Source organism: Zootoca vivipara, chromosome 3, assembly GCF_963506605.1.
Source record: "Zootoca vivipara chromosome 3, rZooViv1.1, whole genome shotgun sequence".
In the NCBI taxonomy this organism is placed as follows: Eukaryota; Metazoa; Chordata; class Lepidosauria; order Squamata; family Lacertidae; genus Zootoca; species Zootoca vivipara.
In genome coordinates this window covers 92,278,387-92,301,561 of record NC_083278.1, presented here as the reverse complement: position 1 = coordinate 92,301,561, position 23,175 = coordinate 92,278,387, and the positions used below count along the sequence as shown (strand labels likewise).

Below are 23,175 nucleotides of genomic sequence, written 5' to 3'. Positions count from 1 at the left end.
TTGTCAGGTGGCAGCCTGGGGCACATGCTTGTGTGAGGTCCATGGGTGAGACGAGTGCCAGCCTGCAGCTTGATGAGACAGGCAGGGACTCTTCAGCGTAAGATCCCTGAAAGCCATGCCATCATCTCCCCTGACCCATCCCGACCAAGCAAATTCCAGCCGCAAAGGGAATAATTGCTTGGGAAGAAGTTGTCGGTGAGCCAATCAGTGTACATTTTGGGGAAGCGAATCTACTAATGAGTCAATATTTCCATGTGACTAGGAAATATGCAAAGGCACCTGAGTAGGAGCAGGGTTTTCTAGTGCTGTGTTTTGCCTGTACATGGCCAGGAACACTGTGTGAAAATTTATTACCTGCTTAAGAAGCATTTATTGTTCAGTGAGACAGAGGTGACTTGGAATGGGGATGGGGGACCCTATCATCCTTTGGTACTGGCTGAGGCCAAAGAGCTTGGGAAAAACAACATATGGATGACCACTTGTCCCCCAGCTGTTTTTTTAGAACATGGTGGAGACCACATCATCAATTCCTGGGTGTTTGCTAATTCTGAAGATGCCTACTCAAAACAACCACTGGGATGTACACAGAAGCCTTTAAAAAAAAGAAGAAGCTCTTTAGCTAAAGTAACAGCAGCTTGTGAATATGGTGAATGTGCCATGTAAAGTAGGGAGCAGCTATTTTTAACTCAAAACAACAGTCCCTGGAAATGTGGTTATTAAATTCGAATGATCTGGTGGGCAGATGCTTTGCTGCCACTGTAAACAGATTAGGGAAGCATCTCTTCAGTTGCCAATCACAGATTTCGCCAGAGAGAAATAAAAACATCCCGTCCTCTTGGGGATGTGGCCTCCCCACCCCCCCCACCCCATTGGAAGACATTTGAAACACATAGGCTGGCATGTGACAATAGGTTTTAAGATACTTGGAGGAGGTTGTCATTGTTTCTCCGTATGCACAAAGTCGTTTCTTTTGTCCCACTGTCACCTCTGGCCGAATCGGTTTTGCGGGTTTCGAAAAAAAGCCAAGTTGAGGATTGGCAAACGAAATCCTTCACCTTAAATTAGTTGTTTCCCTCCCATCATGAATATGTGTGCATGCCCTGAAAACATTCAGGTAGCTGCATTCTCCCTGGCAGGTGCCTGCAAAACAAAAACAGCCTGCACCCAGTACCAGTCAGTTTCATAGAACTACCCAACCCAACCCCAGTATCTCTTTCCTGGGTGGTCACAGCAAGTCTATATACACATTCAAACTAGATGTTACCCCCAGACACTTGTATTATTGCATCAGATATGGGAACCTGTGACCCTTCAGATTCTGCTGGACTACAAGTCCCATCATCCCTGACCATTGGCCTTACAGGATGGGACTGATGCAAGGTCGAGTCCAGCAACATCTGGAGGCGCACAAGCTACCCACCCCTGCATTGCACCCTTTTAAAACAGGGAAACCTGCTTTGCCCCTCTCCCCCCCCCCACTTCAAAGTAGCTCTCCACTACAAGGTTCGCTGATGCAAACATCCTATTGGAACTCATTTGAAGCGGTGAACCCACTTGGGGGAGGGGGGACTTGAAAATGGCAGGCTGGGGGGAATTAAAAATTCTTCCCTCCCCTCTGCTTGTCCAATCTCAATCGCCCCTTCAGAAGTGGTCCTTTTTTAATAAAAGGGACGGCATCACAGGCCGTGATTTGGCCATGTGTGATTTGGCCCTGAATGTGAAATTCAGAATTTTTTGTGGGGGTTGGGTTTTTTGGCTCCTTTTTGGCTCCTTTGTACATATATTTTCATATATGATGCATGCCTGGGACACTTCTCCCCCCCCCCAGCCAGACCTCACAGGAACTCAGTTCCAGCACCTCTCTCAGGTGGGCGTCATTGCCACTCTAAGAGAACAGGGGAGGTGTTCCTGGTGAGTTCTGGCACCTCTTTTTTCTAGAAAAATAGCCCTCTGTTAACATCAGGGTCACAAGGGGTGAACAGTGGCAATTAGCAGTTTTTGAAGTCCAGCTGCGCTCCACTCAGTTCTCATTTCTTGGAGAAGCCTCCTATGAAAGAGGGGAGAAGGTTTGTGACCCTCGCATGCCTCACAGCGAGGAGAGGATCTTGCCGGGAAGACCTGTGGTGACGGCCTAATAACCTCTTCCTTTGGATTTGCCTTCCATGCAAGCAGTATCAGTTACCGTTGTTTCATTGTTGTGGAAGGAGGAGATGTTTCTGGATGGAATCCCATATGCAGATCAGGGAGCAGGCTTTTAAAAACAGAGGGTGGGAAGTAGCTCTTCCACCTTGTACAGAAGTTCTGCTTTGTTTTTGAAACCGTGTGTGTGTGTGTGTGTGTGTGTGTGTGTTATCGGCTGAAACTTAAACAACTGAAAGATCTCTACAAGGCAGAGGTCTAGGGAAGCCAGCCAGAGCAAAGAGAGCTCTGCAAACCACTTTTAATCACAATCAAGTGACTCTTATAAATATTTGCATATATGCCGCATCAAAGCCTCGTACGTTCATGTGATTCAGTCATGAAAGAGAAAGGGGAAAGCAACAGGACCGCCATGGCTTGTGGCTGCTTGGATTAAGGATGGGCAGAGCACCAGGAGAGAGCAGACGTGCGGAGGAAGAGGGGGAGCCCGCCAAAGTTTTAACAAACACGGAAAGAAATAAAAATAAATCTCTGGAACATTTATTGCCCACTTTCGTTGGAAGGCTTGGGTCGGGGCTCTCAGCTTTCCCTCTCTGTGTGTGGATGCGAGATTGCAAAATAGTAAAAAAATAAAAATCAACCCGGATGGTCTGACTCCCTACCCTCCCCCCTCCCGCCCAAATAACAAAGAGAAAGTTGTTTATGTCTCCCCAAAACAGGAAACATATTGAATTAGTTCCACTCACTTAGGATAGTCTGTCAAAGAGTAGCTGGTGTGTCTGCTCTCTAGCAAGAAAAGCTGCACTTGTAGTTGAAATGGACCAGGCGCGCATCAGCTGGGATTCTCATCAAATCTGAAAGATTTCCAGAGGGCATAATGACAATAATGATTTGTTTCGCCATTGTTGTTCATGTAGAACCTTTGTGGCCCAGCACCGTGGCACTTTGCTGCAGTCCAGTGGGTCTAAGCAGCTTCAAATTGTCACTAGAGGTGACTGTACCAGGAGACAAACGGAAGTGGTTGCTCCATATGGGTGCCACCAATGACAGACTAGGAGACAGAGAAAGGACTTGGTGTGCTCTATCAGAAAGTACGAGACAAAGCCCAGTGGAGATACGACGACTGGAACACCAGCGTAGTGTCGTGCTCCTGCACAGCTCTTGTTCCTTTTGCAAGGTTTTTTTTGCACAGGGAACCTTTCTGGCAGATTGTGCCCCTTGTAGATTAGCATGCATTGGAGGGGAAGGGGCCAAGGTAGGCCACCAGCTGGATTTCTGCTTCAGGGGTGGTGACAGAACAAGTTGTGCATGCTTGGGAAATTGCATTGTTGTCCCCTTATAGTTTCAGACTGTGAATATAAGTAGGGTTCACACCAGCATCAATTAGCTGCTTTTAAATAAGAAGCAGTTTGATTAAATTCATGTGTGCATGGGGATGGGGCACTCAACATCTCTTTAAAACAGTAGTAAAGAACATAATAAATCTTTTTTCTTGTCTGCCATTGCATCTGAAAGTGTTGTTCTGTGGAGTTTTTCCAAGTTTTGGTGAACTTTGGTTGCGGTGACTTTGCAGACTTTATAACTCCTGTTTAGTGTGATTTGGGAGCTTCCACTTCAAATACTGAGCCAGACTCATAGCTGTCCGGGGCTTTGACTTCTTACTTGAGGTGTTTTTACCCCAGTCAGTATCACTTGTTGAGATGGAACCATGAACATAACTGATACATATTTCCACGATATATATCAGATTTCTGATGTTATCTTTTAAATATTGTTTTTATGGTACCATTTTATGTATATTTGTTGCGAACCGCTTCGATGTTTCCTTTATGAATTAGTGTATGTGTATATCTATCTATCTATCTATCTGTCATCTATCTATGAGATGTAACCATTTCCTTAGTAATCTGCTGTTGACTGTCCCAGGATCTTTAGAAGCTTCCAAGCCAGATGGACAGGTGAATAGGTAGATAGTCATTTCCCCCTTATATTCATAGTCCACCTTTCCTGAGATGGAGCCCAAGGTTGGGTACCTGTGGTTCCCAAGCAGTCATCCATCCACACATTGACCAAACCCATAACTGCTTAGATTCAGCAAGCTAGCAGCTCCATATGCATTCAGACCATACCCTGGGACAGACGGAAAGCTGGTGCAAGAGTTACCTGTCCATGAGCCAACCACTGTAAGCAGCAGTGTTGAAAAGGGGGGAGGGGTAAATGGATAAACTGGTAGATTGGAAGAGAACATAATACTTGAGGTGGCATCCATTGAAGTAGTTCTGCTAGTGCAAGGATTTTCCCAGGGCAATTGAACTCCCGCCCCCCCTCTCCTCTCCCCTCATGACTTCCGTACCTGCTCCAGATCTGCTCTGGATGGCTTGAGGAACCCACAGAACATATTTAAGGTGGATCAGGGAGAGGAGAGGGCAAGTTCCGTTGCCCTGTCAAAAGACCTTGCACTAGTGGAGCCACTTCACTGGATACTGCCCATGACATAAAGCAGCTGTAAAATCAGAGTTGACTTTCATGCACTTTTGCACTGGAAGCAAAAAAGAGGGACAAAATTAACATGCAGAGCATGCATTTTGGTATTAGCTTCCTCAGTCAGCACCAAATCTCACATGTTAGTCATGTAACACTAATTCCGTATGAGTTGCACCATTGTATTTCCAAGCCTAAATTAAAGTGGCTGCTTTTAACCGTATAATTCACCAGAGCTGCTAGAACTGATAGGCTTCCAATAACATCTGGAAGGCCAAACTTTTGACCTTACCTACTCCTGCTTCCGGTTCGCCAGAAGCGGCTTAGTCATGCTGGCCGCACGACCTGGAAGCTGTCTACAGACAAACGCCAGCTCCCTCGGCCTATAGAGCGAGATGAGCGCCACAACTCTAGAGTCGTCTGCGACTGAACCTAATGGTCAGGGGTGCCTTTACCTTTACTCCTGCTTTATAGCCTTAAATGATCTGGGTGTAAGTTATTTGGTTATTGGCCTTTATTGGCGTAGGTTTAAAAAAATAAAATCATATAAAGGCATCCAAATACATTAATAATACAAACACATACAATATATTAAAAAACTAGATAGCCACCATTGAATAAATCAGGCAACTTTATATTTAGATTTAAAGATCTCGGCTAAATACCCCAAAACAATTTCGGTAGTTTGGGGAGTATCATCCCTAAAGAAATAATTGGATTACAGACTCTTTGTAAATCTATATTTTAAACTGTAAGGGAGTCACTAGGAGATCTCTGCGAAGGGTGTTGAGAAGAGGGCAATCCAAAATTTTGTGATGTATTGTATCTGGTGTCTTCTTATTACAGGAGCAGAATCTGTTCTGGAGGGGACTTTTTTGAAATCTTCCAAACAAAGCAGATGAGGGGGATGCATTTAGATGAGCTTGCTTAAAAGCTCTGCGATGCTATGGAGTATCTAATTTATAAAGGTAATTAGGCATTGCTCCATGGTGGAGCTGCAATCCTAAGTAAGCAGATGAACATACAAAAGGCTGGGGGGGGGGTAGAATTTTTGGATTTCATGGTCTCACAGTCTTTGCTTGGTGACAGAGAAGATTTGTGACTCATCCGATAGAAGAAGGGAATCTATTGCAACCACTATTTGCCTGATAGGGTAATATCAGAAAACCATGTAAAATTATGTGTATCTCTCAATAAAGAAGTTAGTAAACTTTCTGGGTCTGTAATAAAACGAATTTTTAATCAGTATTTGAAAGTCATAACCCAGTCCCTAGATTCTAAGAGATACTGGCCTAACTCTGCACAAGTAGCAAGATAGGAGACGTATTTTTGAACTCTTAGAATTTGTCGGAAGAAAGAGGCCTGTATACCCTCAGTTATCCATAAAGGAGTTGTGAAACGGTTTTTGCACTATAGCCCCTAACCGCTGCAGGCACATCACCATAAAAAAAAATAGAATCATTTAATTCATGCTCCAGAGCATTTAGCTAAGTCGGTTATCCTGTTACTACCTATGGGTCACCCATTTTAGATTGTAATAAAAGGTGATCCCCAAGTCTTTAAAGCTTTTAACTTGTTTGATTTCTTGATCACCAATACACCGTTTAGATGAATGCCAACTCTTTGAAAATACCAAGATATTGGATTTTGAGTAATTAATCACTAGGTGATTTCCTTGGCAGTAATGAAAGAACGTTTTTAGACATCTAAAAGTGCCCAACTCTGGTGCAGGAGAGGAGGACAGTGTCATCAGCATATAAAAGTATAGGAACCACCTTAGGACCTAACCTAGGAAGCTAGCTTTCACAACAAGTAGATGTTGTTTCATTAAATAGATGTCTGGAGCAAGAATACCGGTTTGTTTGACTTCTTTAGTAGTTGTAAAGCTAGGTGATAAGTGGCCATCTGGGGAAATCTTCACCTGACACATAGTATTCCTATGCAGTTTTTTAATCAAGAAAAGTAATCACGGTTCTAGCCCAACAGCATTCAATTTCTCCCATAACAGCCCTCTGGGTATCAAGTCAAAAGCACTTTACAGGTCAATAAAAGCTACATATAACTTTCCCCTTTTGGATTTCATATACCTATCTGCTAAAAAGGCAAGTGAGAGACAGTGATCAATAGTTGATTACTGTTTTGTAAACCGCATCTGTTTAGGGCCAATAATTCTGTTCATTTTAATCCAATCCAATAGATAGTGCTCTAACTGTTTAGAGTAGAGTATACTTATAGTGGACAGAAGACTAATAGGGCAATAATTACACGGCTGCCCAGAATCGCCTTTTTTTAAAAAAAAAAAAAATGAATTGGGATTATTACAGAAGTTAACCATTATTTTGTAACATTTTGTCCATGTCCAGGAATTTGGCGATCACCCCTTCGAATTGTGGGGACCATCTAATCCTTTTCAGAATACTATGAGAGAGGCCTGATCTGAGTTACCAGGCTTCAAGATCTTATTAGCCACATTGTACTGTATACTCAGAAGTAAATGGGGGTGCTCACTTTCTGTATGGACTACAGTAGAAAAGAAGTTAACATCAGAATATAGGTTTAGAGCAGGCATGGCCAAACTTGGCCCTCCAGCTGTTTTGGGACTACAATTCCCATCATCCCTGACCAGGTTTCTTGAAGTAATATACAACCAAAGCTTTTAAGATCATCTATGAAGTCAGGGTCACTGCCCCCCCCCCATCCAGCAATGTTCCAGGAGATGAGGTGAAGAATCCCAATAGGGGCACCTGCTGATTGCCAATCAGGATCTACAATTTGATCCAGAGGTCTATGACCATCCTGAGGGACATAGACATTTATTTGAGGGGCACAAGGGAAGCTTGGGCTAAGTTCCATATCCTCTGAAATCAGATCTACCAGTGGGGTTTGCATTTCAGTCGTGGGGATTCTTGGTTTTCAGGGGAGGGTGACTTTGCACCATTGCTCTCTATTTGATGGGCCACTTTCACTTCTGTCAGCCTGCCAGCACTTGAAGATATCAACAGAGGCCTCAAATTGTCGCCGAGTTTGTGGGTATGAAAGACAAAGAGAAGGCCTTTTCTATGGTAGCCCCACATCTCTGAGTCACGTAACCAACTGCACTGGGACAAGTTTTATCCCTACAACTATTTAGGAGACCCCCTAAGTTGCTCTGTTCTCCTAATGCTAATTTTTGTTATTGATAACTTCTGTCTTTCAGATTTTTTAGGGTTGTGTGTTGTTACCGCATTCATGATAATGGTTTTGTTGTTCTAACCATAGCTGCCAAGTCTCCCGTTTTTCACGGGAAACCCCCGTATTTAAAACTGTTTCCCGCTGTTATCCCGAATAGAGAAAAATCCCGTAAATCCCCCGGATTTCCTACCTGCCAGGGAGACTCCTTCTGCGCATGTCTGGACATGCGCAGAAATGATTTCGGGTGCCGCTCTGCCCATATCTGGGCACTGGAAGTCACTTCTATGCATGTCTGGTCATGTGTAGAAGCGACTTCCAGTGCCGCTCTGCCCATGTCTGGGTACCAGAAATCGGCACCGGAAGTTGCTTCTACGCATGTCCAGACATGTGTAGAAGTGACTTCCAGTGCTGCACCGCTGCTGATCCCAGATTTTTCTTACCGGGAGTTGGAGGGTATGGTTCCAACCGTGGTTTCGTATACTTTTTTAATAAAAAAACTTGAGATAGTTTCCCCAGCTTTAAAGGAGTCTGAGAAACATTTTAAGTAAATATAATTAATTCTGAATCCTTGACTGAGGAGCTCATAGTAATTGCTAGGTATTTTTGTGGTCAGTCTCTTTTGACCATGTAGCACAGGCATCCCCAAACTTTGGCCCTCCAGATGTTTTGGACTACAATTCCCATCAACCGTGACCACTGGTCCTGATAGCTAGGGATCATGGGAGTTGTAGGCCAAAACATCTGGAGGGCCGCAGTTTGGGGATGCCTGATGTAGCACGTTCTACTTTACTAGTACTTAATTCAGAGAGATCCTTCAGAGAGCAGCTTTCCCCCCTATGGAGTTCCAGATCTGTTTTTTGGGGACATTTGAAACATTCTGGAATGTCATGGGGTAGGGCAGGGCAGTTTGGAGCAGGGAAATTATGTGCGGAGAAAGGGTTAAATTGGGCACCCCCCAAAGTGTGGCCCTCCAGATGTTTTGGCCTACAACTCCCATGATCCCTAGGTAACAGGACCAGTGGTCGGGGAAGATGGGAATTGTAGTCCAAAACATCTGGAGGGCCGAAGTTTGGGGATGCCTGGGCTAAATCTTCCCTCCCTTGCCACTTCTGCAATCCTGATCACCTCTCCTCAAGGAGCACTTCCTGTTTTAGAAATTGCCATGGAGACAATATGGCGCGCTACCATCTAATATTGACAATGGCTCTTAATCTAAAGTGAGGCTCACTTGAACATTAAAACACTTAACATTTTAAACCAGCAATTAATATTTAAGTATAGCTACACAAATTGTTAAAAGGAGGCACCTACATTGTTACTCTGGTGCGTGCAGAAATGATTTTTTTTTCAGTTTCATGATGAAATACAACTGGTTATCCCCCCTTCTTTAGAGGAGAGGGACTTTATTGCTTTGTGTAAAGTCTTAGATTTGTTATGCAATTGTCTGTTTCCTTTCCTCTTCTTTGAGATTCAGTCGGACTATTTAAAAGACAAAACATATTGTCAAGAGTTTGGATATTTTTTCCTCCAGACTTTTTTTTCTTTCTTTCATAAAGCTACCCACAGCAAACTGCTTGTCATTAAATTCTATTTTCTTGGCAGCTGCTATTAAGCGTATGCAAGTCTGGAGTCATTTGTGAAACATCAGCTGTCATGAGTTTCTTCCAATTTATAATCATCCAGGATTTTCCACGTTGCTTTCAAAGAACAGGGTTAAATGCATGCCCTGAAAGAGAGTTGGAAATGGCTCGCTGATCTCTATTAATCTGCTGTTTCTATAATCAAACACATGTGTTTGTTTATCTGGTTAAATTGTTAATGATATCGAAATTGGCTGCTGGAAGCTGAATCATCCAGCAGACATTTCCGTCGCTGTTTCTTGAGTCTGCCTTGTGCTGTGGCCTGTAAAAGAACAATATATTCATAATTTTAAACCATTACACTAACTTCTTGCAGATCTCATCTCAACAAACCACCCCATCCCCTATTTTAGACGAGTGAGATTTGATGTCTCGGCGATGGAAAAAAATGCTTCCAACCTGGTGAAGGCAGAATTTAGAGTCTTTCGATTGCAGAATCCAAAGGCTCGGGTCTCGGAACAACGGATAGAACTGTATCAGGTAAAACTGTGGTGATCATTGCTATCTCATGACTGTTACCTGTTGTGACCCTTTCTGCGCAATGTAGAGTTCGGCTGATTTTAATGTACGCCCTCTCTTAACAGGGAACTGTGAGAAATGTAGTTCATGTGAGGCAGTTCTGGGGGATCTGCAACAGAATTCTCACTAGCTCACCAAACTACAATTCCCAGGATCCTTTGGGAGATGCCAGACCAATGAAAATAGTATAAAGAATAAAAACAGTATAAAGCAGATCTAAGTTTGTAGTGTACGTGTTAACATGTTCAAGCATCTCTTGCACGTTTTCTGTCAGCTATAAGAGAAATGGGAAGAACAAATTGAACATGTAGCCCAGGCAATTCAGTTTCACACTTAACTTTAGAAACCACAGTTTAAGCCTCAGATGTGAAAACAACCATTATCTGTTGAATTCTTTTGATTGGAGCTCATTGTCTCCCTCTTGCTGGGCTAGATGGGTCTTTGCTTTGATCCAGAAGGGATTGTCTTATGTTCTTGGGAGCTGGAAAAGAAGGTTTCTCCTTAAGACGCCTTTACGGTAGAATTAAACAAGTGGTATTAGGTGGTCTGAAACTAAGTAGCTGCGTGAGTATTTTATTAAGGAACACTGCACTATATTACTGAAGAGATGCCCTTAACAAAGAAATGGTGGAGTCTTGTCAACCCCATGCATGCAGAAGGTCCCAGGTTCAAACCCCAACATCCCCAAGTATGGCTGGAAGAGAACCCTTCCTCAAACCCTGGAGAGGTGCTGACACCCAACATAGTCAATGCTGAGCTAGATATACCAATGATAGTATAGGGCAGCTCCTATATTCCTCTGCGTGAATAATGCTTCTTTCTTCACTTGTGTCTTGCTCCTGTTGGCATGGTGATAGCACAGCACCCCTGAACAGTGAGGTTTAGGGCGAGCACTTTATAAGAATCCTGAACTAACGGTAATATCAAACATAGTATTAATGAGGGCTGCACCCATGTATAATAATATAAACACATATAAATAATATCATACATTTATATTATACTCAGAACTATGCCCCGCTGATTTCTACAGTTAAGCAACGATGGGATCCCAACTTTACAGCTGTGTCTTATAAACTTTTACTCAGAAGCCAGTCCAGTTCTTATTCCCAAGGACATGTGCTCAGGATTGGAGCCTTAGTTTGTTAAAAATCAGAGCTGAAAGCTGGGTGGAGTCTTTATCTCATCCTCAACCCATCTGACCCCATTTTGTCGTCTTTGATTATTGATGCTGCTATACATTCCTGGGAGGTTGTTTTATTTTTGTTTCTAACCATTCCGTCACTTAACTGACTTTAAAAGAAGAAGAAGCATTGACTCACTTATTTGTTTTTTTAACACATTTATACCCCACCCTTTAGCAAAAAAAATAAAAATAAGAAAGACTCTTAGAACAGCTTACAAAAAATCAGTGCTGTACTAAATTAGTTCCTGCCCTCTCAGGCTCACAATCTAAAAAGACATGGCACATAAGGAAAAAGGAGTGGGTGGGAGGAGGAAAAAGCAAGCTTCAGAACAAGTGCTTTAAACACAGTTATATGATTCTATTCAAGCAGATTTCGGCCGTCTAAAGTAGCAGCTCCTTGCCAGTGTCAGTGGTTGTCTTTTCCGTGATAAAGTGCAACCTCCCCCCCCCCCCCGGACGCACTCTTCCTGCCCCCTGTTCAGATCCAGGAGCAGAGTCAGTGACAGTGTCCAGGCCAGGAGGGCAGTTCTTGCCATACATTCACTGAGCCTCTTGGGCTTGCTGATCAGAAGGTCGGCGGTTCAAATCCCTGCAACGGGGGGAGCTCCCGTTGCTCTGTCCTTGCTCCTGCCAACCTAGCAATTCAAAAGCATGCCCAAAAGTGCAAGTAAATAAATAGGTACCACTCCGGCAGGAAGGTAAATGGCGTTTCCATGCGCTGCTCTGGTTTCGGTATTCTGTTGCACCAGAAGCAGCTTAGTCATGCTGGCCACATGACCTGTTTGTCTGTGGACAAACGCCAGCTCCCTCAGCCTGTAAAGCGAGATGAGCGCCGCAACCCCAGAGTCGTCTGCAACTGGACTTAACTGTCAGGGGTCCTTTACCTTTTTCTCTTTTTTTACTCCCCCTGAAACCAGCAACAGGGACATGGCATTTTCAGCTTAACTTCACTTTGATTTTCTGTGCGTTTGTGTTTAGCCATTTCCCTCAAATGATGTCTGTGAAATGATTAGTTGAAGTTAGGAGCCTGCCTTACACTCTTACATCTTCAACCAGATAATATTAACAACACCACCCCAGAGCTAATAGGGGGGAAGGGGGGCTTTGGGGAGGTAGGGGGTTTGTGTGGATAGGCAGGGTTGGTGAGCGAAGAAAGCAGGGTTACAGCCCCTGCTGTGTGTGGAAGTGTCAGTGGCTTAGAATCATAGAGTTGGAAGAGACCACAAGGGCCATCCAGTCCAACCCCCTGCCAAGCAGAAAACACCATCAAAGCATTCTTGACATATGCCTGTCAAGCCTCTGCTTAAAGACCTCCAAAGAAGGAGACTCCACCACACTCATTGGTAGCAAATTCCACTGCCGAACAGCTCTTACTGTCAGGAAGTTCTTCCTAATGTTTAGGTGGAATCTTCTTTCTTGAAGTTTGAATCCATTGCTCCGTGTCTGCTTCTCTGGAGCAGCAGAAAACAATCTTTCTCCCTCCTCCATATGACATCCTTTCATGTATTTGAACGAAGAGCTGTTCGGCAGTGGAATTTGCTACCAAGGAGTGTGGTGGAGTCTCCTTCTTTGGAGGTCTTTAAGCAGAGGCTTGACAGCCATATGTCAAGAATGCTTTGATGGTGTTTCCTGCTTGGCAGGGGGTTGGACTGGATGGCCCTTGTGGTCTCTTCCAACTCTATGATTCTATGATTCTATGTCATTCTAACCTCAGAGCTACACAGCATTGTTGTTAAGGAATCATAGAAGGGACACAAGGGTCATCTAGTCCAGCCTCCGTGATGCAGGATTCAACTGAAGCTTCCAAGACAGATAGGTGGCCACCCAACGTCTGCTTAAAAACCTCCAGTGAAGGAGAGTCCACAACCACCCGAAGAGGTCCATTCCACTGTCGAACAGCTCTTACTGACGGAAAGTTATTCTGGATGTTTAGTTCCTTTCTTGTAACGTGAAGCCATTGGTTCGAGTCCTACCCTCCGGAGCAGGAGTAAACAAGCTTGCTCCATCCAGGCAGGGTGCACAGGATTCCCCTGTCCCTCATAATAGTAAAGGGTCGTGTGAACACCAAAACATATTAAAGAGCCTCCCACCGCCCCGTACCCTTCCTGTGTTTGTCTCTTCCCATTAATGGGAGCTTACATAAGAGACTGTCCTCAAAACATAACTTCTAACAAAAGACCGAGACTTTAGGTAATATAAGACGGATAAAAGTCCTTTAAAAGAGGGAAGGGGGAGGGAAATAAAATGATTAAACAAACAAGCTCAAGCATCCACCAGTGTCTCTTGCTATGTTTTGAAAGATTGATGCCAAATGCGGGATTTATTGGAATTTGATCAGATAAAAATTTGAATGTTGTGGGAATGTCTTTGAACCCGTCGACTTGGCGGCCCCTTTGGTAGCCTTCACCACATCTTTATTTTATTAAGGTGCTTCTGTATTTAGAAATAAACCACTGCTCCCATTTTTCCTTTTATGAATAGGCATCCCCAAAAGGCACCCTGGCAGAGTAGGACAAGGGGGGGGGCTGTGGTGGGGGGAGGGGAGGAAGCAGAGCGGGGCACAAATCCTATCCGTTGTTTGGAGTGGTTGCAGCGAGGTTGTTTTTATGGCAGTTTATTAGCTACAGACTATAAAACAATAACGTCTTCAAATGACTTCCTATGGAAACAGTGCCATGTTTTGGTAACACATCATAAAGCATCATGAGGAATGGAGCTGAAATTCTGGGTTTTATTACTACTGTTATCTGAGGCTTTAGCCTGCTTAGGTACCTGATAGGCTGCTGGAAGGGAGGAATGCAATGATATGATACAGGGGAGGAGGAGGAGGAGGAGGGGGGTCGCATTGAGCTGCACTGGGCTTCCAGCGGCAGCTCGGACCCCAGGGGGGACATTATATTACAAGGAAGGACTTGAGGAGGCAAAAGGTTTAAGGCATTTTTCTGCTCTCAGTTACACTGGTGTGGGATTTCGTATCACCAGTACGATTCCTTCAGATCCTGCTGAAATAGACGGGAAGAGATCACCCAGGAGGAGCGGGATTGCAGGATGGGCTCCACAAAGAGCAGAATAAGGTGGAATGGTTCGCATAGCTGCCAAGTTTTCCCTTTTCTCGCGAGGAAGCCTATTCAGCATAAGGGAAAATCCCTTTAAAAAAGGGATAACTTGGCAGCTATGGGTTCGGGGTGTGAGTTGTAGAATGGATTGTACCACTTGGAAGTGGGTGGGGGCCATCTTTTTTTGAATTCTCCCTGCACCAGCAGGGAATGGACTGGCTGGATGCAGAGGAGTGGTGAGAGGTAAAAGGTAAACGTAAAAGACCCCTGGACGGTTAAGTCCAGTCAAAGGCGGCTATGGGGTTGCAGCACTCATCTCGGCTTTCAGGTCGAGGGAGCCGGCGTTTTTCCACAGACGGCTTTCCGGGTCATGTGGCCGGCATGACTAAACCACTTCTGGTGCAGCGGGACACCGTAATGGAAACCAGAGCGCACAGAAACATCGTTTACCTTCCTGCCACAGTGATACCTGTTTATCTACTAGCACTGGTGTGCTTTCGAACTGCTAGCTTGGTAGGAGCTGGGACAGAGCAATGGGAGCTCACCCCGTGGTGGGGATTCGAACCGCCAACCTTCCAATCAGCAAGCCCAAGATGCTCAGTGGTTTAGACCACAGCGCCACCCGCTGGTGGGTGGCACCAGCTGGGGAACCCACAAAGAAGAAGGCTCAGAGCCAGGGGATTAGTGATGGGTCGACGATGAGTGGTCAGAATCTGAAGAAGTAACAGGATTTAGTGAGCAGGAAGAGGCTGTGGCAGAGGGCAATCCAGAATCAGAGGCAGAAGTGTAGCCAAGAGGCAGAGATGACGCAGGCTGCTGAAGAATAAGCCTTCTGGAATAAGTTACCAGCTGAAATTAGACAGGCTATACAGGGGCCTTGTATAGAAATCAAGATTGCTGGTTGCACCCACTTATCATCTTAAATGTTTGCTACTATTGCTCCTTAAGATATTGGTGTTAATGCAGCTGTGAGACTTGGCAGCTGTCCACAGGATTCCTCTTGTGTAGCCTCACTTGTTTGTCACCAAAATGCTGATGACTAAGCTCTGTCTCTTGGCTACATCCAGTCTTCCTGCAAGCAAATGTATGTGACTTAGAGGAAAGCCAAGACAGGGTTGTGCAAGAGCCATTCCACACCAGGCTTTATATTGGGCATAAAATCTAGCATCAAATTATCACCCTAGTTTATTTATTAATTCTCCTGTTGGGATGCAATGGCACTGAATGGTGACCTCCAAATATTGGAAGAGGTGTGTCAATCAGCACCCCTAAAAACAAAACAAAAAAGTGGGCTTGCTCTGGTTTAGTGGCTTTGCCTTCTATGGCTTGATGTTTTAATAAAACACACCCCGCCTCAGGCGAGCTACAGCTAAATGCTCGTGCCTTTTTTTTGCCAAGGTTTATTTGTTTTGCTTTGCATGACATCTTCGTTCCTGACAATCTCAACATCTCCCTAAACTTCAGGAAATTGCACCGAGCATTTCGGCATTTTCCTGGGGTGAAACTTTGTTTGTCTGTTTTTTGCTTGACGGTACTGAGACCGCTTTGTGCTGAAGTGTAAAGTGAACAAGACAGAAACGAGGGCGAGTTGTTGGGAAGCCTTCCCAGCTTTGTAGACATTATTTTGCTCCACTAGCTAGATCAGAGGTAGCAGCCAACCAATGTGTGGTGGCCTCCAGATTTTACTGAACTACATCTCCCATCATCCCTGACCATGGGCCATGCTGGCAAAGGCTGATGGGAGTTGGGGTCCAGCAACAACATTTGGAGGGCATAATATTGCCTACTCCAGAGCCCAGATGGTCAGTGACTTCTTTGCAGTGTATTCCCACAATTGATAACTCATTCCATTACCATGAGATTATCCTGCAACATGATTAAGGAAAATGTTTTGCATGGATCTCCACTTGTTGAGGTGCGTGGGTGTTACCAGATCATGGAGGTTAGTGAGAAATAACCTCATTCACATGGAAGAATACTGATGTCATGTGGTATTTATTTGCTTAATTTTCAGTTTCAGCAAATTCATACAGTAGTTTCTAAGCGGTGTACAATGAAGATACAAAAGAGGTGCAAAGGATAAAATGTGTTAAAATGTACTGTTAAACTGGGGACGTGGGTGGCGCTGTGGTCTAAACCACTGAGCCTAGGGCTTGCCAATCGGAAGGCCGGCGGTTCGAATCCCCGCAACAGGGTGAGCTCCCATTGCTCAGTCCCAGCTCCTGCCAACCTAACATTTCGAAAGAACATCAAAGTGCAAGTAGAGAAATAGGTACCGCTCCGGCGGAAAGGTAAATGGCGTTTCTGTGCGCTGCTCTGGTTTCACCAGAAGCAGCTTAGTCATGCTGGCCACATGACCCAGAAAAACTGTCTACGGACAATCGCCGGCTCCCTCGGCCAGTAAAGCGAGATGAGCGCCGTAAACCCAGAGCCGTTCGCGACTGGACTTAACTGTCAGGGGCATAGCTGTCAAGTTCTCCCTTTTTTAAAAGGGAAATTCCCTTATGCTGAATAGGCTTCCTCGTGAGAAAAGGGAAAACTTGACAGCTATGGTCAGGGGTCCTTTACCTTTACCTTTTTACTGTTAAACCAGAAAAGCTTACTTAAAATGCCTGTTGAAATCTTTAAAAGTCTTCATCAGACACCTGATGTTCAAAAGGGAAGGGACCTGTCTAAAAGGACCAGCTTCTCAGGATGACTGAGGGGGCCCTGATGTCACGCATGGAGCCAGGGGGTGGAACCAAAAGCCCTCTGAACAATGTGGGGCTCAAAGTGCCTCAGCCCACAGGAACTAGCACCTATGGTAGAGCTTTTCCATTTGTTTGTCACGCAACACGTTAGTATGTCAACTGCAGTGTGTAGGTATGTTGCACAAATGCTCCCCACACTCCTCCTGGGGCTGGACAGGGTTCGTTTAACTTTCGGTTTGCTAGTAAAACTGAATTACTGTGTCATGAAATGATGCGAACTGAATTACAGTGGTACCTCGACATCCGAATGACTTGACTTCCGAAGGTTTCGACTTACAAAGTCGGCCAACCCGGAAGTCTTTTCGCCGCGTGCACGTTCTGCGCCTGCGCAGAAGCGGCGCACGCGGTCAGCGCCTGCGCAGAAGTGCAAAATCGCGCTTCGCGCATGCGCAACACAGACGCTTCAACAACTGAAGGATTCGACTTATGAAGAGCGGCGTGGAACGGATCGCCTTCGTAAGTCGAAGTACCACTGTACTGTGTCACAAAATGCCTGTCCAAAAAGTGTGTCGCCAACTTGAAAAGTTTGGAAAGCTCTGACCTACGGACCTGTGTGATCTCAGCCGGGAGAGAAATCCAGAGAATTAGGCCCACAAATCTGAATACACAGTTTCTAGTGGAGATGAGCTGTGCGTCTGACCCAGGGGTCCCCAAACTAAGGCCCGGGGGCCTGATGCGACCCAATCACCTTCTCAATCCGGCCTGCGGACGGTCCGGGAATCAGCATGTTTTTACATGAGTAGAACGTGTCCTTTTATTTAAAATGCATTTGTGGGGCGTAGGAATTCGTTCATTTCCCCCCCCCAAAAATATAGTCTGGCCCCCCACAATGTCTGAGGGACAGTGGACCGGCCCCCTGCTGAAAAAGTTTGTTGACCCCTGTGACCCATGAGAGACTACTAACAGTGACTCCCCTGAATAGCTCAGTTATCAGGCACCAGACAGGCCTTATGATGTCCTGGACCCAAGATTTTACCTTGAACTTGGCCTGGTAGCATATGACAAGCCCATATGATTGTGTTACTGTTGTGCTATGGTTGTTGAAGTACCACTTCCTACATTTTCTGCCACACAGGTAGTTGTCATGTGTTAAGGATACAGCCTTGCAGTTCCAGCCCCTCCTCATTCTTTATTGCTCTCTACACCAGGGGTCCCCAGACTTACCGGGCTTCGGGCCGGTGCCCGCCGGGCCGGAGAGTAGGGGAGTGTGCGCGCAGCGGGCCGGAGGGCGGGGGAGTGCGCGCCCGTGCGCATGCGCACACGCACACGGTCGGGAAAAAAATAGCTGAAAATCGCTTGTGCACATGCGTATGGGCCTCCCCCGACCCGGAAATGCATCGGAAATGACCTCTTCCGGGTCGGGAGAGGCCCATACGCATGCGCACAAAGGATTTTCGGCGATTTTTTGCCGATTTTGAAGATCGCCGCCGCGTGCCTTAGGAGCGGGCGGCGGCAGCGGGCGGCGGGGGTCGTCGCGGGCCGGATTGGGCGGCTAATTGGGCCGCATCCGGCCCGGGGGCCGTAGTCTGGGTACCCCTGCTCTACACTTTCCATATATACCTGCCTCTTAAACACACTCTCTGGCAATATCGAGAGTAATCGTTTCCAACGTAGACTAAAATTAGACAGTATAGTGTTGTAGCCGGCAATGAAAATGGGATATTGTTGGCAAATGTGGCTCTTTGATCAGACTGTCCACTCCAGGAAAAAACTGACACAGAGCCGTTCTGTATACGTAGTGTTACCTTTGCAGGTATTAAGAGCTGGCAGTGAAAAGATGGGGCGCCCAAAGGAAATAATAATAATAATAATAATAATAATAATAATATATTATTATTATTATTATTTATACCCCGCCCATCTGGCTGGGTTTCCCCAGCCACTCTGGGCGGCTTCCAACAGAAAAATGAAATAAAATAATCAATTAAACATTAAAAGCCTCCCTAAACAGGGCTGCCTTCAGGTGTCTTCTAAAAATCTGGTAGCTGTTTTTCTCTTTGACATCTGATGGGAGGGCGTTCCTCAGGGCGGGCGCCACCACTGAGAAGGCCCTCTGTGGATGGAGACAGGAGACCCACCAGCCCATTGTAGTTTGTCAGCAGATCTCTGCACACTTTGAAACCCATTTCTCGCAGTCATGAGGGCTAGTAACATTCAATTTTTTAAAACGTGTCTGATTTTTACTATTGTTCAACATGGGTGCAGAGGATGGAAGCAACCCTGTTGTGACTGTGTGAACTAATGTGGCTGCTACATCCACCCAAGCCGTAATTGGGTTTGGGCTGTGTCTCCAGTATGTTCTCTTTATTTGCAAACTTGCATGATGAACGTGCTTGGCAATTTCTCAGGAAGCGGATCACAGAACTATAGGCTTTAAAACATTTGGCAAGTCATATGTACCTTTTGTATTCTGGCAAGAACTCTGCACCTCGTACAATAGTTTATAAGGACCACATTCTGCTCTCAATTATTGCCAGATCCAAACCTCGTTGAAGCCAAGGGAAAGACCCCTGTTGGCTTCCGTGGCTGCAATGCCATTCCCCTTTGCAATCGCACACCATTACGCAAGGCTGGCCGGGAGATGAGCAGGACGTGGATGGTTTGGCAGGTAGGCCTGGTTGCCTAAAAAGGCCTGCTTGAACCCCTGTTGAATGACGTCCGTGCAAAATGTGCTGGAGTGGCTTTGCAGCGAGTGATGGACAACCTGAGTCACTTTCCCAGAAGAGAGAGAGAGAGAGAGAAACACATAAGATTAGTTGACACCAGAGCTGAAAACTCAAGTTTTTCCCCTTCCTTCCATGAAACATAAATGGTTCTCTGCCACCCCTGCTTTATCTTCATAACAGCTGGGATAGTTTGGGTGGTTTTGAGATGCATTTTAAATAAAAGGACACATTCTACTCATGTAAAAACACGCTGATTCCCAGACCGACCACGGACCGGATGTAGAAGGCAATTGGACCACATCTGGCCCCTGGGCCTTAGGTTGCCTGCCCCTGCACTAGATGGTCCCTTCCAACTCCACACTTCCATGATTCTTCTAACCCTCTGAGGCAGGTTATGCTGGGGGTTAGAGCTTGGCCCAAGGTTATCCAATGGGCTTCAGGGCTGAGTGGGCAGCTGAACTGGGATCCGCTCCCATCATAGTCCGGTGCTCCAAGCACTGCAACCCAGGTGTGGCATGGGCCAGCCTTTAGCAATTAAGATGGTAGGTGAAGGTACTCGCAAGTTAAACTTACCAATTTGTTTTGAACACGTTTTCCCCACCCCTGTGCATATAAAATCTGAAAATCTGTCAGTTTCATGTAACGTTTGTATTACCTTTTCATGCTGTTTGCCTACATTTGATGATGATGGTATTAAATTATTATTATTATTATTAATTTTATTTGTATGCTGCTCATCTGACTGGGCTGCCTCAGCCATCCTGGGCAGTTCCCAACAAATTATTAAAAACACATCAACCATTAAAACAGTCTGTGAACCAGAAAATCATTGTGTGGTTTCAATGCATATGTGTGGAGTATATTGGGTCCACAATGCACAGAGGGCATCTTTAACCCCCCACCAACCACATGCTGCAGTCCCAATGAAAATCCTTGCACACACAAAGCTGATATTAGTTCTGGATTTCATTTGCACCACAGTATTGGGGGTGGGGGGGGAGAGAGAGGTTAAACTCCTCCTCTCTTTGCACCATTATCCTGACAGGGATAAAATCTTGAAATGCAGCCACACAGCAGATGCTCTCTAGTTTGTCCTTGATGTACCTTATTGGAAAGTTTACTAGATCGATAGAATCAACAGTTCCCTAGTGCCATCTGCTCTCTCTGTGTGCATGAGTCAGTGTTTATGGTGCGCCCAATGTAACTTAGAAGTCGACTTGTAGTTTAAAGTTGCATTCATGTCTGTTTATCAATGGCGCTGGGTTCAGAAGAGCATTCCTGGGGATGTTTGCTCACCTTGGCGACCTTAAAGAATGTACAGCCGAACTCTGTATTCTCATGATACACTGCTAACAAATAGTCGGTTATATAACCAAATAACCATCACCTTACAGCAGGGGCCAGCAAACTTTTTCAGCAGGGGGCCGGTCCACTGCCCCTCAGACCTTGTGGGGGGGGCGGACTATATTTTGAAAGAAAAAAATGAACGAATTCCTATGCCCCACAAATAACCCAGAGATGCATTTTAAATAAAAGGACACATTCTACTCATGTAAAACCTGTTGATTCCCGGACCATCCGCGGGCAGAATTTAGAAGGCGATTGGGCCGCATCCGGCCCCCGGGCCTTAGTTTGGGGACCCCTGCCTTACAGTATAGGTTTTTGAGGTTTGTATGAGGTCATCATTTTGTACTTTGGGTGTGAAGCAGAGGGAGGGGTGGTGGTTCCCATAATGGTGGTTGTGGGTAGGGGGATGGGGCACTAAGGTGGGGACACTATGTGGGGAGACTCAGATGCCTACAGGCCATCCCACTAGGCAGGCACCTTGTGGAATGGCTGCTGTGCCCTCTGGCCTGCTAGTATTCTATTGGTTCACAATGAAGTCTCATGCATCCACCTTTTGATTGTAGATGGAGGCGACTTGGCATGTATTACTGAGATCTGGATGGAACTTATCTAACCCAGCTTTGCCCACATAGGTACTTGGTGCAGTACGGATTTGTCACTCTTCCTTTTTTCAGCGTTAAAGTATCTTATTTTGGTATTGCATCGTATTGCAGTTGTAGCTCATTGTACTTCCCTTGACACATAAGAAGGGAAATTTGCATGCATGGATGTTTCACTTTTCACTGCAAGTTAAAACATGTCAATGCGACACTGGTAGTGCAGGTCAGGATTGCCAGTTTTACAAGAAAAAGCACTGGGAAAGTTGGGATGTCACAACAAACCATGGTTTATCTTGACAAGAGCGAGCAGCTGTGGGCCTTGGGTTGGTGTGTTCTGTTCCCCACCTCTTCTTCCAATGCAGTCATGAGGCGGAGGTGGGAAGGTCTTGTTTCCTTTTTAGATTTCATTTTGCCTGAATCCGACAAACTGTGGTTTGAAATTGGCTTGTTTTAACAAACCACGGTTACATTTAGGGTTTGGACAGCACACAAAAGTGTGGTTAATTTTTTTAAAAAAAGTTAGAGACCCCGACTCACTTTGTCTCTTTCCCATCAGTGTTCTGTAATGGTTAGCTACGGTTTGGGAGACTAGGGTCTAAATCCCCACTTGGTGACCTTGGGCTAGTCACTTCCTCTCAACCTAGCCTACATCATAGGGTTGTTGTAGAGATTAAACAAGAAGGTAGGGAACCATGTATACCTTGAGTTTTTTGGAGAAAAAGATAGGATGTAAATGAATGGACCATGGTTCAAACTGTTAGTACTATTTGCCTCAGCTGATCACTGTGGGACAGGGGAGTATCTAGCCCATGAAAGGCATTTCCCAAGCCCTGTGCAATGCAAGCCTGCCACCTGCCACTAAATCTGGCTCTGGGCAATGGACAATGGTATCTGGGCGCAGATGCTGCTACACTGTTAAAGCTAAGCAGGTCATGTCTTAATGATGGACATTCTGCTAGTAAATAAATCAGTGAAAGCAAGACCAGCGTTTTTATTTTCCAAGATCTTATTGAATTCAATGAATCACATTGTCCTGTGGAGAATTTTATATGCTTTTTGAAAAGCTAACACACTCTGGGTTATATCAGAAATACGTAAAGCAGGTCAACACAAGTGAAAGAGGATGTAGTCTGGGTTTGAAATGTGCTTTTATTTTCCTCCAGTGTCCCGGCAATGATGAAATTCTAACCCACTTTGCTGTGGTTTGTAGTAACTTCTGGCCTTGAAAGCCTGGATCTCAGTTCTGTTACCTCTTTGTAATGCACAGAGAGATTGAGCCAAAGAATGGGATGAGCAAAGAATCTTGGAGCCATGAGTTAAAGCTACTCTGATCTTTAAAACCCTAACCATCCTGCCATATTCATTGCAACACAGGAACATACACAGCAGCCCAGATGAAAAGCAGGATGCCACCAGGTCTGGTTGCAACATGAAAATTTGCAGGCTCAATGTTGGAATCCAATTTCATTCTATATATTTATATCCATATCTACTGTATGTGATTGTTTGTAACCTGTTGGGTGCTGCAATTATTTTCTGTACCATTGCCATCTTGTTTTGAACTAGTTTTGAGCTAGTTTTTCTTCTCAGTGAAATCCTGAAAGCCCATAACCAACAGAAT

The 23,175-nt window shown here is 45.2% G+C and overlaps 1 protein-coding gene across 1 annotated transcript in view; it reads left to right on the top strand.

The window, feature by feature from the left end:
* TGFB2 (transforming growth factor beta 2) overlaps nt 1-23,175 on the top strand; it is an 84,682-nt gene that overhangs the window by 51,610 nt on the left and 9,897 nt on the right. Inside the window, exon 2 of the mRNA XM_035111355.2 lies at nt 9,748-9,911. Coding sequence (XP_034967246.1) covers nt 9,748-9,911 — 164 coding nt within the window. The remainder of the gene's footprint in view (nt 1-9,747; nt 9,912-23,175) is intronic.